The 20,088-nt window shown below is 43.9% G+C and overlaps 1 protein-coding gene across 1 annotated transcript in view; it reads left to right on the plus strand.

Annotated features, from left to right (window-relative positions):
* Positions 1–7,555: 7,555 nt before the first annotated feature.
* The window catches only part of ABCD3 (ATP binding cassette subfamily D member 3), a 69,453-nt gene continuing 56,920 nt past the window's right edge, over positions 7,556–20,088 (plus strand). The window contains exon 1 of the mRNA XM_075002273.1: positions 7,556–7,718. Coding sequence (XP_074858374.1) covers positions 7,606–7,718 — 113 coding nt within the window. The 5' untranslated portion in view covers positions 7,556–7,605. The remainder of the gene's footprint in view (positions 7,719–20,088) is intronic.

Below are 20,088 nucleotides of genomic sequence, written 5' to 3' on the forward strand. Positions count from 1 at the left end.
TAAAAGTGTTGCTCTAATCTCTTCCATCCCACACACAAGGTGGTGACTACTTCCATGTAATGTAGTCTTGTTTGAGGTACATATTAGGCCATGCAATGAAAAGTACTGCTTACAGAAGAAGCCTCCACTCAGGCATTAAGGTCATTTTTAGCTGGTCCCTCCCACACCGCCAGTTGCTCCTAGAGCCAGATCATTTAACGTGACTTTTAGAGACCAGTACATTACAAATTGAAAGATTCATTGCAAGGGATGTACACTGTGTAATACACATTATTGTAAGGGGTTGTTGTTCTTAAGATATCTGTGTTCAGAACCTCCCTCCAGCACCATCTCTGAAGGAAAAAATGAGTTTAGATAAGTCTAAAGTTAACATTATAGGAGACTTGTATGTAGAATTTGCAGAAGACAGTGGCAAAAATCTTTTAAATATATGCACACAAAATATAGTGGGGAGGGGAAAGATGCAGCATTTATTAAAACTGAAGTTTGCTTCAATCTCCCATTCTTAATTCAATACAAACTTGCAGTTTTCTTGACTCTATGCTTGTTTCATTTGGTGCTCTGTTGGCAGGTGAGGCAAAGTGAGTCACATAAGTGAGTTTGGTACCACAACCTCCCACTCAGATTTTGGGTTTCACTTGATCAATTTCAGAGTCAACTGCTATAGGGAGGCTGAGCAGTGAAATATAGAGGAGTATCTTCAGAGTGCTTCTCTTCCCTGTGCTCCATTTATGAAGACTCACTCTAGATCGCAGCCCTGCTCCTTATGAGTTATGTCTGTTTGTACAATATAATCCTTATAGTTGAAATAGATGAAGACCATGCCTAGGCATGTTGAGTTTTTAAACTTTAAATCTGTGATAATTTACATCAGACTATTAACCCTACTTTCTGAGATGCAGTACTGTTTTAATTATCGGAGGGGTAGCCGTGTTAGTCTGGATCTGTAACAGCAACGAAGGGTCCTGTGGCACCTTATAGACTAACAGAAAAGTTTTGAGCATGAGCTTTCGTGAGCACAGACTCACATCTGATGAACAGCATCTGATGAAGTGTCTGTGCTCACGAAAGCTCATGCTCAAAACTTTTCTGTTAGTCTATAAGGTGCCACAGGACCCTTCGTTGCTGTTACAGATCCAGACTAACACGGCTACCCCTCCGATACAAATGGAGAGAAAATCTCTGAGCTGCAATTTATTTGCAAATTTGACTGCATTAACCAAGGATTAAACAGAGACTGGGAGTGGCTCGCAGCTTATAAAGACAGCATCTCTGCCCTGAGTGTTAAGATCTCCTCATTAGACTCTGACAATGGCTCCCATCCTCCTGTCTGATCTGACTTGTTTTTTCCTCTTTTGATACCTACTATTGATAATGGGCCATTTCCACCTTGCTGAATAGACCCTGTCAGCTCTGGCCCTCCCTTTTACTGGGACCCCACTCTTTAAATGCCCCTCTGAAACCACGACCCCCAACGCATGCATCTGATGAAGCGGGTCTGTGCCCACGAAAGCTGATGCTCCAAAATATCTGTTAGTCGATAAGGTGCCCCAAGACTTCTTGTTGTTCTCACTACTCACAGTAGTGAGTGTCGTGTAAATACCACAAGCTCTAAGGGCACAGACAGAAAAATGCTAGATGAGCAATCTGGCAACTTCATGAGCAGATAGTGTCCAAGATTACATACACTTGTTTTTGTATCTAAGGAAGGGGTAAGCAAACTTTTTATGTTGGGACCCACTTTTTGTTCCTACATTTAGCAGGGGACCCCCCAAACTGTGAGAGGACCACAGGAAGGGATGCTGGGGGGTGCTCAGGAAGGGGATGGGATGCTCAGGAATGGGATGGAGGGGGCTCCAGGGGGCCCCGAAGCGGGAGGAGTACTGTGGGGAGGACCCCAGGAGGGTATGTGGGGGACTCAAGAGGACTCACGGCTGTGCCATGATTGTCAGTGGCACCAAGCTGAAGGCAGCCTTGCACCCTCACAGGCAGCACTCACTCCACACCAACATCTTGGGGTACTCCTGATAGCGAGCATGAAACAGGATTCAGAGACCAACACAGCCACCTTACCAAGCTAGGAACTCACTGGCTTGGCCACACCACTTGACTTAGGACCTCTGAACATTCTGATTGGCCCAGCGGCAGGCGGGCGGGGGGGACATTCCCTTGGTGATGCAACAGCAGAGGCAGCAGAGGAGAAAGCAGAGGGCTAGGGAGGCAGTGGAAGCAGTGTGGGGAGCTGATCACGCTGTGCTCCCCTTACAAAATGTCATAAGCCCTCGGGGGGCACAACCCCAATTTGTGCACCCCAATCTAAGGCACGACAATCTCTCCCTGTTGCGCAAATTGTCCAGGTCCTAGTTAGGTGCATTTTTTTCAACAGTTATTTACGTGCCTAAATAGGAGTTGGCCTATCATATTCCGGAGTGCAATCTATACCAATAAGAGTTTGCACAGCCACCTGCCCTGCAACTTCGGGTGTCTCATAGTGCTTTGCTGTTGTAGCATGCATACTGGGCCGCTCATAAACATGCATGTCACACCCTGAGTGCACCCCTGTATAGCTACAACACTTGTCCAGCAATGCAGACTTCAGTGTCACTAACATACCAGTCAAACTCTGACTTCCACCAGCTTTGATTATTACCTGCAGGATGAACCCCATACACTCCTAGTGCTAAAATTTTCCCAAAAACCTATGTTCTGCACTGTCCAGCCCTCTCCTACGCTGTTCAGCCATTAGAAATCTGATGCACTTCTAAGGGATTGAAATACAACATGATGCTGAATTAGTTTTAATTAAAAAAATATAAAGCAAGTTTATTTAACTACAAAGAAGGATCTTCCAGTGATTACAAAAATAAGGTAGTAAAATCAGAAATGCTTACAAGAGAAATCAAGTTAGAACACTTTCTATTAGCTAAAACTTGCCAAACTAGTTTAAGTGTAAGATAAAATCCTTATCAAGGTTTCCAAGCAATATTGTTAACTAAATTCTCAGATCAGGAACCCCCTCAAAGTCAAAGGAATGTTCCTTTGCCACCTTAGTTGAAATGGAATAAGACCAAGAGAAACTCTTACATGTTTTCACCCACCCTTTTGTAGTTTTGTTACATGCAATGTGTGTAAATTTGTGTGTTTCTCGACAAAGTATAGCAAACATAGGTATGATGTACTTGGGTAGCTCTTCAGTTGGGGCAGAAAATGGTTCTCTGCCTTGTATAAGGGTGGGGGAGAGAAACTGATTGTATTCCACATATATGGCTCAGTCCTGCAAGTTGCTACACACTGTTGTCCTAATCCAGGGAAACATTTAAGCGGGTGCTTAACTTTTAGCACGAGCAGTTCAGTGCACTAGATCGGAGTAAGAATGGTCAGCCTCTCAAGTAGATGGAGCCCTATCTGTATGTATTTTGTAGGTTTAAAAAAAAAGGAACTTTTCTGAAAGTTCAGGGATGTCATTTTTGTTTCATATGTTGGGCAGCATCCAGTAACAGCTTGGGGAAGGGGATTCCAAAAGACACCTTAACATTTGAATACCCTTTTTGGTAGTAGGGATTTAATTATTTTTAAATAGAATAGGTTCTAGGGCCAGTTCTGTGCAACATCTTTATTAATAACCTAGATGAGGGGATGGATTGCACTCTCAGCAAACTTGCAGATCACACTAATTTGGGGGTCAGGGAGATCATTGGAGGGTAAGAGATAAGGTCCGGAGTGACCTGGACAAATTGGAGGATTGGGCTAACAGAAATTTGATGAGGTTCAACAAGGAGAAGTGTAGAGTCCTGTGCTTGGGACGGAAGAATCCTAAGCATAGTTACAGGCTGGGGACTGACTGGCTAAGTAGCAGTGCAGCAGAAAAGGACCTGAGGATTATATTGGATGAGAGCCTGGATATGAGTCAACAATGTGCCCTTGTAGCCAAGAAGGCTAATGGCACATTGGGGTGCATTAGGAGAAGCATTTCCAGCAGATATAGAGAAGTTATTCCCTTCTGTTTGGCACTGGCGAGGCCTCATCTGGAGTACTGCATCCAGTTCTGGGCCCTCCACTATAGAAAGAATGTGGATGCATTTGAGCGGGTCCAGCAAAGAGCTACAAAAATGATTAGGGGGCTGGAGCACATGACCTTTGAGGAGAGGCTGAGGGACCTGGGCTTATTTAGTTTTCAGACAAGAAGAGTGAGGGGTGATTTGATAGCAGCCTACAACTTTCTGAAAGGGGGCTATACAGAGGATGGAGAGAGACTGTTCCGGATGGCAGAACAAGGAGCACTGGTTTGAAGTTGTAGAGAGAGAGGTACAGGTTGGATATTAGCAAAAACTAGTTCACCGGGAGAGTGGTGAAGCACTGGAATGCGTTACCAAGAAAGGTGGTGGAATCTCCATCCCTAGAGGTTTTTAAGTCCCAGCTTGACATAGTCATGGTTGGGATGATTTAGTTGGGGTTGATCCTGTTTTAGGCATGGTGCTGGAATAGATGACCTCGTGAGGTCCTTTCCAGTCCTAGAGTTTTGATGCTGTGATTTGATAAGTATTTTCCCAAAGGTTTTCCCTAAAGTTTCATCCCACTAGAAGGGCAGCACCAAGTTTCATGGTGAAAGAGGTTCCATATAGTTACTTGCTAAAATGCAAATCCACCTATTCCTGCTCTCATTCCTTGCAAAAGAGTCACTTGATAGGTGATTCCCAATCAACTTTGATGGTATCAGGTTAAAGGCCTTACCTTGTCCTTTGTCTCTGAGGGACAGATTTACCCCCTTCCTTGACCTGTCTGGGAAACACATTTCAGTCACAATTTTAGTTTATGTTCATATAATATAGCTACACATATTTCACCATGATAATATTTCCTAATAAGCTTTTTCAGGTGATATCTCACTAAGCATAGCTTGTACATAAATTATTACAATAATGTAGTAGTAGTAGTAGGCATCCTTCAGTCTGCATAGACTATGGATCGCGCCCTTTAAAGTTTCAATCGAGGACTTCATTTACAGCGTCTATTGTGACTATGAAGACCCACACGAGAGTGACAGTCCTTGCTGCATCTCTTGCAGATGTAGTAGGTGTCTGGAAAGTCCTTATTGTGCTTTCTGTGCGCTCGCTTCTCCTCTGCTAGCTGTCTGATCTTCATCTCGCCCTTCTGAAGGCTCTTGTGTACCCCTGCCTCCATCTGCTGTGGTCATCTGCTAGTTCTTCCCAGTTGCCCAGCTTGATGTCTACCTCTCTGAGGTCTCTCTTGCAGACATCTTTGTAGCGCAACTGGGGGCATCCGGGAGGTCTTTTGCCAGAGGCTAGCTCACCATACAGGATGTCTTTTGGAATCCTTCCATCATTCATCCTGTGGACGTGGCCAAGCCAGCGGAGTCGATGCAGCCTGAGGAGGGTGTGCATGGTTGGGATTCCAGCTTGCTCAAGGACGGAGGTGTTGGTCACTCTGTCCTTCCATGATATTCCAAGGATGTGCCTGAGGCAGCGCAAGTGGAAGACGTTCAGCCTCTTTTCCTGGTGGGCATACAGGGTCCAAGTCTCGCTGCCATAAAGGAGGGTGCTGAGGATGCAGGCTCGCATTTTGGTGTGAGTGTACAGCTTGTTGTTGTTCCACACTCTTTCGCTGAGTCTGGACAGAGTTGTGGCTGCTTTTCCGATCCTCCTATTTAGCTCAGTGTCCAATGACAGGGTGTCAGTGATGGTGGACCCGAGGTAAACGAACTCGTGGACGACCTCTAACGTATAGTTGTCAATGTTGATTGATGGGGATTCAGCAACATCCTGACCGAGTATGTTTGTCTTCTTTAGGCTGATGGTAAGCCCAAAGTCCTTGCATGCTTTGGAGAACTGATCCAGCAGTTTTTGAAGCTGGTCTTCTGTGTGAGACACTACAGCAGCATCGTCTGCGAACAGCATGTCTCTGATGAGGACTTCTCGCACCTTAGACTTAGCTTTCAGCCTTGCAAGGTTAAACAGTTTCCCATCAGATCTTGTATGCAGCAAGATGCCCTCTGTTGAAGATCCAAAGGCATGCTTCAGGAGCAGTGCGAAGAAGATCCCGAACAATGTCGGAGCAAGCACGCATCCTTGTTTGACGCCGCTCCTGATTCTGAAAGCATCTGATAATGCGCCGTCATATTGGATGGTTCCTCTCATGTCTTTGTGGAATGACTGGATCATCTTGAGTAACCGTGGAGGACAGCCTATCTTGTGGAGCAGTTTGAACAGACCATCCCTGCCGACCAAGTCAAAGGCCTTGGTCCGGTCGATGAAGGCTATGTAGAGTGGCTTCCTCTGCTCCCTGCACTTCTCCTGCAGCTGCCTTAGAGAGAAGATCATGTCAACGGTAGACCTCTCTGCGCGGAATCCGCACTGCGATTCGGGATACACCCTCTCAGCAATCTTCTGGAGTCTGCCAAGGATGACGCGAGCGAACAGTTTACCAGTGACGCTTAGGAGGGAGATTCCACGGTAGTTGTTGCAGTCGCTTCTGTCTCCTTTGTTCTTATACAACGTTACAATGTTAGCCTGGCACATGAGCTACAATAATGTATGTGGAAATGAAAAGCAGTCAAGTAGCACTTTAAAGACTAGCAAAATGGTTTATTAAGTGAGCTTTTGTGGGACAGACCCATTTCTTCAGACCATAGCCAGACCCGAACTGTGACTCAAGAGGTGAATATCTGGTCCACCTGTGCAGTTTCAGTCTCTTACTAATACTGCGTCAGGGAGGTACCGGTATTTGGTGAGGTGTAGAAGTAGAGGCTCAGGAAGATGTGTGGCAGCAGCATTCCCTGTAAGCTGCCTGCTTGTGCAGCAGCTCAGCAAGATTCAAATGCCGCTCAGTTGATCTCCGCAGAATTCCCACAGCTAGACTTTTTGTTTCTATTGGTGGCACATGCCCCAATGCACATACAAATTTATTCTGCACATGGATGGAAAAAAAATCTGCACACAGATGGGAAAGCTTAGAGGGAACATTGCAGGGTAGTACATTGCAGGGCCGGGCTGAGACCCGACACCTCTAGACTTGGTAGTTAGTCCTGACATCATGAAGTGCAGAATTAGAGACTGGGGATCTGCAGGAACTCGGGATGTGCAGAGGCTCTGGGAAGTGAGGGAGCAGAGACTTGGGGAAGTGCAGGGCCTGGGGAGGTGTGGAAGGGAAGCGCGGGGTGGATACAGGGACTCAGAAGGTGCAGAAGCAGGACCAGGGAGGTGCAGGGACTAGCCCAGCGAGGTGACACAGGAACCCCTAGCTCACACTCTCCCTTCTCCCCCCGTCTGTTGCAAACAGCCGGCCCCCACCCAGAGGTGACAGGTCTCTCTGGGCTAGCGGGGAGCTGCCGGGGATCTCCCCACCGCCTGGTCCCTCAGCCCAGAGCACAGCTCCGAGCCGCCCCGCACCACAGAGGCCGGAAGGCCCACCTGGCCCGCAGGCTTTCCCCGCAGTATCAGTGACGGGAGGAGCCGAGACCGCAGTACCCCAGCTGGCCGGAGGAGGCGGGGCGGAGCTCCCTCGCCCCTCCGTTCGTTCCCGGCATTCCCCGCGCCAGTCTCCCTGCCTGGCTCGCTGCGCTCACTGCCCGGCCGCCGCGCTCGCGTTATGGCCGCTTACAGCAAGTACCTGCCCGCGCGCCACTCCGTGGTGGCCGGGGCGGCCGTCTGCGCCCTGCTCTGCCTCCTCAACAAGCGCTGGAGAGCGGCAGCCCAGCGGGGGTAAGGGGCAGCGCGAGCTGGCGGAGCGGGAGGGGACAGGCTGGGGTGAGGCGGGGCAGGAGTGGGGGGCGGGGTGCTGCAGGGTGGTGGGGGGCGAGTGGGGAGGGGGATTGAGGGAGAGGGGCCGGCTGGGGGAGGGGGGTGAAAAAGGCGGGCGGCGGGGTAGCTGTGGCTTTTGTGGGCGAGAGAAGGGTTTGGCCGGGGGTAGCTGAGGACGGCGAAGGGGAGGAGTAAGTGATGTTTGGGGTATGAGAGAGAGGGGAAGGGCAGGAGCGGGTAGGGCGAGCCCCAGGCCCGGACGGGAGAATGCAGAGGGCGATCTCCTCCCCGCCCGGCATGACACGTTCTTCCAAGAGAGCCCCCAGCAAGAGATGTTGGTTTTCTCCCTCACCCGTCGCTCTCCCTCAGTCTGGTCAGCGCTGCTGCGGAGAATTCACGCGCAGCTTTGGGAGGAAAGGCAAATTGTATTCATCCTTAACACGGAATGGGCCCTGTTGCACAACACGGAGGTGGGATTGTGCAAAAGGTACCGCTGTTCTAGGCTGTATGTTGTAATAGTGAGGTATGTTCCATCAATAGAAAATCCAGGGAGAAGATCAGGTTTTATAGCATATGAGGTTGAAGCTTTGATATATTTGGTTTCAGATTTCATTGTTAGGTAATGGTGGAGTTGAAGAGTGAGTCATGTGATGGTGTGATAGGTATAGGAGTTCAACTTGCGCTTTTTTGTTGTCACTCTTGCTGGATTGTCTAATTGACAGTGTATTATAGACATATGGCATATTTAGCACAGACGCAGCATTTAACGTCAGTGTTGCACAAACAAATCAGGATAGTGGATCTAGAAGTTAAAATGGTTTGTAAAAGCAAATACTGTACTAGATTTAACTAGTAGATTTTGGTAAGAATTTAGCATTAAACAATAATTGTTTCATTTTGATAAATGTCTTTCATACAAACTATTATAAAAGCTTCACCATTTATTAGAAAATTGATGCAAGTATGCATCAACAACTACCAGGAAGTGGGTTCTGAAAATTACATGATGATGGTGTGTTGCCCTGTGACAGTGACAGTAACAGTGACAGTTGTTGTAGGTAGTCAAGTTATATTTCTCAGGCTATTTTTTTTAATTAAGCAAAATATGTCAAAACAATTTGAAATGAAAGGTCAACCCTTTGCTCCAAAATTAAAGGGTTTGGGTCAAATAGGTTTTTTGTGGTTATTTCTTTTGTTTGCTTGGACAAGTTGTAAGACTGATTTTGTCTGAGGACCAGGAATTGGGGAAGTATTCAGGTATTACAGTCATAGGTTTTCTTACTGCACGTATCTAAATACATTTTTATTGAAAGAGGTAAAAAACAGCTCTGAGTCAAATAGGTTTATTTTCATTGTTATCAGTGTACATGTAAAAATGCATTTGTCATTGGGTGTGTTGAATTCATTGGGCTTTGCCATATGTAACCCTATAATACTATTTCTAATGATCACAGTATACTGTGCTGAGAAGCCAAAATACTTTTATTATAAGATGAATTAAAATGGTCTGAAGAGTGTACACGTGTCTGGGGAGGAGCAAAGTTTGATTAAACAAACAGGAGGTTTGAATCAAAACTGTCTGATCTAATTGGCCCTCTTTTTCTGTCCAGACTGCCAGAGATCTCTTCCGAGTCCTTAAAAACGGGTCTTCATTGCGGTAATCACATTCTGTCCACTTTTGACTGTGCAACCTTGCCATCCTCAAATCTAATCCAAATGCTTCTGCTGAAATAATTTTCAGTGCTTCTCATGTTAATCATGTCACCTTCCCCTCAGTATTTTTTGCTGGCTTCCTCTTCTCCAGTGCCTCCAAATATATGTCTCATGTCTGTAGTTTTAAAGCCCTCTACACCTTAGTCGAGCTCTACCTAGAAGTTTTAGTATTTTATCATGACATCATCTCCAGTCTTTGTGACGTACCCATCCAGTTATCTTGCAAGTATCTATCTTTGTTTTCTGTTATGTCTTTTTAACTTGATCCAGTCTTCCACCAAAAATCAATTCAGTCAGTACCCTGTGCTCCAGAATTGTCTGTAAGATTTATTTCAGCCATGTAGCTTATAGAATATTACTAGTCAAACGCTAGGCAAATGATGAGTTAAAGTGTGTGCACCATTTATGTGGATGGAAAGCACACTTACTAAGGTTGCCTTATCCTGCTTTTTAGTCTGTCAGTTTCAGTCATCTATTGCATCTTATTAATCTTGCATGTAAGTTACTTGGGGCAGGGATTGATTTTGTAGGGCCCCTGTAAGTTACTAATATATGAATAATAACAGTAAGCCCTTGTGTAATACTGGAAAAATTCTTTCAAAGTGTTTTTCACCATTTAAATCTTGTGTGGCTGTTCTACCAGGTGTATGTGTGCTTGGGGAGAGGGGCAGAGTGGATGGGCTGGGGACTTCTTGCTGAGCCTGAGCAAGTCTCTGTTGAGATGAAGCTATGGATCTAGCAGCTGGCTAACTAAGAGGGTGTAGAGTAGTTGTGGCCTCTATTCCAGCCGCTGGGTTATTTGTTTTTGTGGGTGGAATTCATTCCTCTATGTGGCTTCTCTGCCGTGTTTAATAATATTGCCTGAGTGCAGGGAAAGGTGTATTTCACTATTAAAAACTTCTGGACTTGGAAAGCATGATTTAAGGCAGTGGTTCCCAACCTGGGGTCCACGAGGGTATTGCAGGGTTCTGTGAATGAATGAATACATAAATAAATAAAAATGATCATAGAAGATAAGTTTTAAATAAATTGCAAAGTTACAATCAGTTACCATTTTTAAATTAAACGTCTTCCAGTAAAGTTGTTAATTGTCCAAAAGTTTGTTGTGGTTTCCTTTTTCATTTAATGAAGCGTATATAGCAGCTAGATTTGGCTTTGATGAGAGGTGGGGTCTGTGAACAGTTTGGGGAGTTGATTGGAGGTCTGCACTAGTGAAAAGGTTTGGAATTACTCTTTTAAGGAATATCATGAATGATAATGTAAGTATTGTAAAAACGTTTTCTTGAACAAATCAAAGAGTTAATTGTTGGGAGAGATTGAGAACAAATGTATCTTACATAAAGTATCATGGTACCAATCCTAATTTTTACTGCTGGCTTGCATAAAACAAAATCTCTTCTTTCACTTGTTTTTCTAATGCCTTTGGGATTAAGGACAATGTGAAATATGACTCATGTCATGTAGTAATTACTGTACAAGTTCCTTAGGTGATGTAATAATTATATATTGCATATCTTAGTGGAGGAAATGTTGGTTTCTCCCTTCCAGTTGACTCTGTTCCTACATTTCATTTAAAAGATCCACAAAACTGATGAATGATGATCTAAATTTTAAAAGGGTAATGTTATTTAGGAGCAGGTATTCTTTTGCATTGTAATGCATTCTCTTAACCAACTCTTGAAGAAGTTATTGAAAAGAAGAGGTATAAAATAGTTTTAAAAGTTTTTAATTTGTTGATATTCAATATTAATCCCTTTCTTTGAAATATCCATATAGCGGAATGCCTCACAATAAATTGCCCTGTTTCTCAAACAGTATTCTTCTCTCAGGCATGATTTTTGTTTTAGCAACGAACTACATTTGTTTAATTTACTTCCAGAGCTGAGGCCATTGCATATGTGAAGTAAAGTTGTAGCTTCTGTTAAGAGTTTTAAATGTAGACATCTGTGATACATGGAAACTAGTCCTGCTTGTGAGATTACATCATGGTGAAATTTAGTTTTTCTCCCCCTTGTACATCAATTTAGATTTGTTTCTGTGAACAAAAATTATTCCAATAAGAGTGGTCAGTGTGGGACCACTGAAAATTGTTGTTTCTGTTAAAGGGACTGACACCTAAAATCTCTTTTAACTTTCAAAAGCAAGGGGTTCCATTCTCACATGACAGTCATTGAATAAAGTAAGTAAACTGGTTGTAAGCAACTTTCTTGTTCCACTTCATTCTTCTACTCATGGTTAGACATAGACCCAAAGATTGTGTGATTAGAAATGTAACAAAATGTAAAATAGCTTTGGTTTAATAGGTGGTGTAACGTGGCGCTCTGTATGTTTTATGAAAACATGCTTATAATATGTCATAACTGCAAGATTGCTCATGTAACATACCATTGGCAAAGCTGTTCACTGAATATGATCATCTCCTTTGTTTAAATGTATCATTTTGTGCTTCAGGGTGGATTGATTTAAATTAGCTCACTCTGTTCCTCTGGCCACATTGCTCTACTTCCCACCTGTAAGTGTCCCATCTCCCAATGCATTGCTCTGTTCCCCTGCCACTGTCAATGAGTGTATGGAGCTGGACCCCTACTGTTGGCACTAGGCTCCCTGGATGCCTACGGACTTTGCTGGCTGGCCCCTTGCCCCTCCTGCCCATGGTGTCTGTGGGGGATGTGCCTCCTTGTGCCTCCCATGCATTGCCCCGGAAGCTATCTGGGAACAATATGATCAGAAGGGGACGTGGAGTGGATTATGGAAAGTGATAGGATAGGAGCAGAGGGGTAGAATATGGAGAAGCTGCTGGAGTATTGGGGCAGGAAGATGTGTACCTGTGTTCCCACTAATTTTTCCAACCATGGGTGGAATAAATTTATGTGCACCGTCAACAGAAGCACATACTGTACACAGTGCGTCGCCGTAGACACTGTTAAATCAGGTGGGCGGCACCTAAATCGCTCATAGGCAGCCACCCAAGTGCTCAGCTACAGGAAACACTGGTCTGTACTCAGTAAGCACGCTCCTTTCCAGAACCTGGAATTGATGGCTGGATTCCTGTGCTGAACATTCCATTATTCTCTCTAGCAAATAGCTGTGAAATTCTCTGGCAGAACATGACAACTTCTTGTAGTGGTTGGGCCATCTAAAGCAGGGGCAGGGAACCTTTTTTGAGTTGGGGGCTGCTAACCCACAGAAAATCAGTTGGTGACCACACAAAAATGAGAAGCGAAAAACCCCAGTGATGTGGCCACCAACTAAGAAGCACATGTAAGAAAATAAGTATGCAGAATGTAAAAACTTTATTAATCGGTATGTAAATATATAAAAACAGTAGCATATTTCAACATTTCTGATGAGATGATGAACCTGAGACCCAGCAGTTGATCATGTTCCACTCCCCCTACAAAATTTCACACCTCTGAGGGGACCCTTCCCCCACTTTGTGTGTTCCAGAGGTAGGAGATAATTATGGTTCCACATAATGAAATTTCTGTTTTTACAGTTTGCTTTTCTAAAGATTTAGGAAATTAAAATAAAAAGGATTACGTTAAAATGTTACAGTTGAAAAGTGAAACACTCAGAAGTTAAGAAATGCCTACTACGGTAGTATGTAATCAAAGAGTATATCCTAATTCATAATGCATAAGGGAACTGAATTAAGATTGTACAGGCAACTTTAACACAATAATTTCCTATTTTTGAATGTTTTATCTTGCAACTGATTTTTTTTAACATTTTTGAAATGTAGTAGCTTATAATTTGCTTGTTTCTAAAATTATTTAAAATGCATGCTTGGAAACTAATTAAATTGAAAATTCAGGAGAGCAGCTGTATAGCCTCTATAGTCTGCCTGTCATTTCTGGGTGTCATATAAGACATAGTTAATAGGTTGAGCTCTCTCTTCAGATACCTCTGTTCTGAAATCAGTGTAGCAACTTCCTTACAAATAAATATGGATTGAAATGCTGCTATTAGAACTTCAAGAGACCTTTGAAAGTGATCATATAATGTTTGTGACATGAACAAAAGCTGTAGTTCAGGTGAAAACCAATATCTACTCTACTGTTGACCTGAAACAGAGTTGGAGCCAAGTCCTCTTAGGTGAATGTTAATGTATTATTTGATTATGCTATGTATGCTCTCTGATTACTGTGTGATTAGAATACCAGATAGGAAAAGTCTGGAAAGGCAAGAAAATAGTCAGAGATTGACTGGCTGTTCTAGAAATAAAATCTCTTAAAGAAACTTTATGTTGATTCTAAAGTTTCAGGTAATGAGAATTGTTCCTCTTTGTGTGTGGTAAAACTTAGAGTAAAAGCAGCAAAAGAAATATATTTTACATATTGGCTTTGTAGAAATGTAGAGGGTATGGTAGTTGGTATAAAGTCCCAGAATTGGACACTTCTTCTAGCTTATGTACAAAATAAATAACTGTCTCCAGTGAATGTTCATTGGAAATAAATGCTACCGACGTTACTTTTTAGTAATAAAACGTGCCTACTTTTCAAAACATGTAGTACCACTGATAAGTGGGGTTAAAGACTTTTACAAATTAGTTTAAACTTTATGCTTGTCTACATCAGTATTTAGTCTACAGTAACATGAGTTGGTCTGATCTGCAAAATCTGTGTGAACATAACACAACTTCTTAGAGAGCTCTGATTCTCTATTTATTGTGAACCTTGGAGTTCTCATTCAACAAGTACTAAGTTTGGTGCTGATTGAGTTAGTACATTCTGTTCATGTGCATGCACTTCTGCTGTATGCTATTTTGGTAGTTCTCGACCAGCTATCCACACTGCTTCTTCGGTGTCTGTTTACCTGTGTGCCCTCCACAGCTCCTGGGCCAAGCTGTTCGTATGGCCTCTCCCTGGTATAAAAACTGGCTTAGTCCCAGGATAGGCTCATTTTCTTGATATTCCTCTACAGTCCTTTATAATTCCGATATTCAGTATGCTTTCTGTTCTCCACATGGGGCGAACTGAACACCATGATGGGGCGAACTGCGTTTCCTTACAGCCTCACATGTGGAGTGCCCTCTGCCCACTCCATGCATGTGCCCCATCACTTGGTGGAAGAAGTGCATGGCTGCGGCAGCTGCAGCCCACCACAACTCAAGGGATGGCTCTGGTGAGTTGCTGCCAGTTTGCATGGGAGGGAAGGTGGGGGCTGTGGTGATCTTTAAATTTCCTTTGGATACCAGTGCTTTACAATATGCCTTGAGTAGTTTAGAGCTTCTCTGAGACCCTAGATGATACCGCCATCTGACGAGAAGCAATGGTGAAGGAAGCTCTTGAGCCCAGCCAACAGAATAAAGATGGGTTTGTGGACATTGGATGCCTTTCAGTGCCAAATATATAGCAACCAACTCACAAGACCTTACATTAAAATGAGGAATGATAGGAAACTGTGAGGCTATGGATATATAACCTGTACATTTTTTGAGTAGGTGGAAAGATTTCATACAATTAGATCACTACTGAAGCCAAGGATCTTGTGGACTCTGATCTCTTTTCCCTGCCAATTATTGCATTCCCTGTTAGTGCTCCTTGATTTTTTATTTTTAAGTACCCTTCTTCTGGCATTATCCCAGGGCACTGACCTCCTGCAGCAGTACCTCAAAGAGGGTTACAAGGAGGAGGGAGAAAAATTGTGCTCCTTGGCCTCTGAGGATAGGATGAGGAGCAATGGGCTTAAACTGCTGCAAGGGAGGTTTAGATTAGACATTAGGAAAAACTACCTAACTGTCAGGGTGATGAAACATTGGAATAAATTGCCTAGGGAGGTTGTGGAATCTCCATTGCTGGAGATTTTTAAGAGCAGTTTAGACAGACATCCATTGGGGATGGCCTTGATGGTGCTTGGTCCTGCTGAGAGGGCAGGGAACTGGATTTGATGACCTCTCAAGGTCCCTTCCAGTTCTAGTTTTCTATGATTCTGTGATTCCTTTCTCTTCTGACACTGCACCCTTATCCTTGTCCTGTACAGGTGGGGGATTGGAGAGCAAGCATGTGGGAGCCTAGCACTTTTGAATCATCCATCATAACTGATAACTTTGGGCCCCCAACAGTCAACGTCAGAAGAGAAAAGAATCAGAACTGGCAGAGACAAATCTAGTTGCCTATGAAATGGAGACACTCCTGTCTCCTTGCCCCCTGCTTTTCCCTGCCATCTGCTTCCCTGTTTCATAATTTACTTTTGATTTTATTTAATAACTGTTAGAAATTCATTCACAGAATCTGCAGTGCATGGTTGAACATGACTTTTTTTTTTGTTTGAAATATGCTTAAGAGACCTTGTTGTGTTAAGTTCATGTATTACTGTTGGTCGAGATTGTATGATGTGATAGATTTAAGATCCAGGAGTTATATATGTCGTACAAGTAAGGACTTTTGAGACAATAAGTGTTAAATGGATTTCCTGGGAATTTGCTAGACAGAGCTTAATGCACATTACCTAGTTCTATAGTGACAGGGAGAGAGCCTTGTTAGTCTGTGTTCTATCAAAAGAAAAAAGCAGTCATGTAGCACTTCAAAAACTAACAAAATAATGCTTTTTTGTTTTGATTACCTAGTTTTTTTTTATGCCCAATCCAAGGTCAAAGACCCATGCTATACAAGGAAATGGTTGATCTGTCCAGCCTGGGTCCTAGTTCTGGATTGAAGAGGAGTAAACTTGAAACCACAGGGAAACCCACTTTTGCATTTTTAAAGACTGAAAACGTACTGATGAAATTACTTCTGATAAGCTTTTTAGCATGAATGTAGGTTGAGTTGCAGATGTTTGTTTAATTTATAAATATGGACAGTACATTGGTCATAGTCTTTGAAGAAAAAGCCATGCTGAGGAGCTGGCCTATTTAGGTACATTGGCTTGCTAGGGATATCATGATGTAAATCAGGAAACTGCGCAGCATTAAAATTTACAGTCAGAAGGGAATGAAACAAAGGTCTTGACACACAAGAAGGCTGGGCGCTCTTAAAGTAAAGCAGGTACTGTTAGTGGACTAGGGAGGGGCATGGAGGTTCAGTTGCCCTGGAGCCATGACATGCTGTGCACATAAAAATAACCTTTGCATACAAAAATGCAAAGGCATAGACTCAAGATAAAAGGAGTGCCACAATCTGTCACTTCTACGATCCAAAAAGGAAATTACAATGCTCTCAATCCATCTCCCATCCTCCACCCATGGTTAATGGCTGGATGTACAGCAGTACATTTTCAAGCCTGAGGCTCATAGTAAACTATGGTGTCTAAGATTGATGTATATTCCAATGCAGAAACAGAGGCAGGCTGCAAAATACACTTACAAATTCAGGAAGTGGCTTTTCCTACTGTAAATATTTCAGACCCACTGTTTGCACAATACGCTAATTGTGTTTGATCTATTTGCATAGTATGGCAGGGAGCATTGTTTATCGGGGTCATTGGAAACATTTCGCCACTCATTAAATCTTGTCACATCCTTAGTAATAGTTCAGAGCAATTTGATCTTTTTCCTTTTGAAGATTTTCATAGTCTCCCACAGTATTCTGGTCAGCAAGTTAAAGTAGTATGGATCGGATGAATGAATGAATGAATGAATAAGGTGGATAGAAAGCTTTACAGCTCAATGTCTGGTTGAAAGCCAGTATCAAAGGAGAAACCCTGGGGTTGGTTTTGTTCGACATCTTCATTAATGAGCTAGATGATTGGATGGATTGCGCCTTCAGCAACTTTGCAGATGACACTAAGCTGAGGGCAGAGGTAGATGTGCTGGAGGGTACAGCTAGGGTCCAGGGTGACTTAGACAAAAGGAAGGATTGGGCCAAAACAAATCTGATGAAATTCAACAAGGACAAGTACAGAGTCCTGCACTGATGCTGGAAGAACCCCATGCAGAGCTACACGCTGGGGACTGACTGAGTGGCAGTTCTGCAGAAAAGGACCTTTACAGGTGGAAGAGAAGTTAGATGAATCAACCGTGTGCCCTTGTTGCTCAGAAGATTAATGGCATGTTGGGTTATGTTAGTAGAAGCATTGCCAGCATCTTCAGGGAAGTGATTATTCCGCTCTATTTAGAATTGGTGAGGCAACATCTGGAGTATTGCATTTAGTTTTGGAGCGTCCGCTACAAAAAGGGTGTAAAGAAATTGGAGAGAGTCCAGTGAGGGCACCAAAATCTTTTAGGGAGCTGGGGCATATTACTCCTGAGGAAAGGCTGATAGAACTGGGCTTATTTGACTTTCAGAGAGAAGCATGGGGTGTGGGAAGAGATTTGATAGCAGGTAGTATTCCCTTTCATTTTTCCCACATCTGAGTGGAATGAATTTTGTTATGTACACCAGTTTGGCGGTGATGTGTGACACATCACTGTAATATTCGTGCACACAACAAAATTCACGTGTTGGGGTGGAGCCAAGGGGTTTTTAGAGTAGGAAGTGGTTCAGGCCTGGGGCAGAGGATTGGGGTGTAGGAATATTAGGCCTCTGGCTGGAGGTGCAGGCTCTGGGCTGGGGCTGGGGTTGATGGCTCAAGGCTAGATCATGGGATTTGGGTGCAAGGGCTTTGGCTGGGGGTGTGGGCTCTGATGGGGGGCTGGGACAGAGGATGGAGTGCAGGAGTTCAAGATGGTTCTTCGTCGCCTGCGCTGTGGCAGACTGGAAGCTGGGCTAGGTTGCAGTGGCTCTCCTTGCTGCCTTCAGCAGATGCCCTCTTAGGCAGCTGTGTGGCAATGCATCTTATAGAGAACTTAGATGGCAGGTGACACAAGGTGAGTAATCATCTCAAGTTGCTGTGAGAGAGATCAAGGTTGGATATTAGGAAAAACTTCTTCACTTCAGGCACTGAAATAGGGGGTTTTGAGGTTTGGCTTGACAAAGTCTTAACTGGGATGATTTAGTAGGGGTTGGTCCTGCTTTGAGCAGGGATTGGATCAAGTGATCTCCTTGTTAGCCCAAAAAAATTTAAATTATAGTTTTGTTATACAGAAAATGGGCTGCCTGTAGAATCCTGCCTCCTCCACATCTATCATTGGTTTGATATAGTCAAAACACAGGTAAATTGGATTCACATAAGTGGGTTTGTATATAATAAGACAAAACTAGGATTTAATAGCACAAGTGAAACGAGAACTCCCTATAACTCTAAGAATAATGGCTCAGTTGTTCACTTAGCCCTGATCCTTACACTAAAACTCCAGTGACCATCCGTCCTGTATTGGGTGGGATGGGTCCTGTATTTGGGACGCCAAAAAGCCATCCCGACTTATTTTTTAAAAGGGACTTATGTGGTATTTGGGCCGTCCCAGTCCTCCTCTGTTCCCTGAGTCTCATGGAATCAGGGTAAGTGTGGGCAGCTGCCACTACCCCAGGGCTTGGGGATTGCCAGCAGCTGCCACTTCCTGGGGCTACCGGGGAGTGCCAGCTGCTGCCCCGTTCCCGGACTCCCAGGGAGCGCTGGCAGCTGCTGTCTCCTTCCCAGCTTCCTGCGGGTTGGAGGAGCTGATCCTTTCCCCCATATCTTCCTGTCCTGTTTTTGGGACCAGGAGATACGGTTGCTCTAACTAGAACCAAGATTTGAAGAAAGAAGACTACACCATATCCTGAGTGACGGGAAGACACAGGAATTGGACACTGGGGACATCAGGAACCTCATACCAAGAACAGGTATGTGGATCTCCTCAGTGTTCTGCCTTTTGCTCTTGACCCACCATCCTGCGTGTAGTGAGTGGACCCTACCTATGTGATTTGTGCATGCAGGTAAGATACAGGATCCTTCTGGTGCTATTCCTTTCAGCAGGCTAACACTATGTGAGAGGGTCTCTTTGTCTCGCTGGGATGACCTGCCAATGCAGCGTCCAGCGACACAGAGCCCTGACTGACTGACTGCCATATCCTATATCTGCTCCGATTGCTAGGCAAATTTGCAGTCAGATGGCACTCCATGTTCCCACTCTGTCCCTATTTTGGCGCCAAAAGCCTGGAGGAGAAGGGGCACCAGAATGGAGTCCAGGTTGTTATTTTTCACATCCCAGACGGCAGTCGTTAACCAAGATGGCAATAATCCATTTTTTCCCCCAACATCCTGAGGTCTCTTTCAATCTGAATCTTCTATGATTCTAGTATGTATTATAAAATACCCAGTTCGGGCCTTACTATGAGTGATGAAAGCTTCCACTGATTTTTTTTTTTTTTAATTTTGCTCATAACTTGCAGGAGATTTCAGAGTTTTGTGAGATGGTTTCTCATTGAAAAGGAAATTAATTTCATGGAGCCAGGATATGTTTTAAGTATAACTGATGCTGTATACACCAGTATTTGAACACAGGGTGTTGGTGTGCAGGCAATCAATCTCCTTTCAGAAATCTCCCTCCAAAAACTGATTCTTGGTTTGCAGAACATAATAGTGCAGCAAGAACTGAAATACTCTGACAAGAACAAACTCTCTCACTGTTTGCAGCAGACCCCCAAGATAACTGGTGGGGGGTATTACAAAATTAGGACGGATACATTTTTTCCAGGCTCTACTGTGATCACATCTAAGAACTTCTAAGACTTATAACTCTGAGGACTCTTGCTATACTTGCTTACTGTATCCCTCTTTCTTGGGTCACAATCATTAACGATTACTCTATGGTAGGGGT

Source organism: Carettochelys insculpta, chromosome 9 (genome assembly GCF_033958435.1).
Source record: "Carettochelys insculpta isolate YL-2023 chromosome 9, ASM3395843v1, whole genome shotgun sequence".
NCBI lineage: Eukaryota > Metazoa > Chordata > Testudines > Carettochelyidae > Carettochelys > Carettochelys insculpta.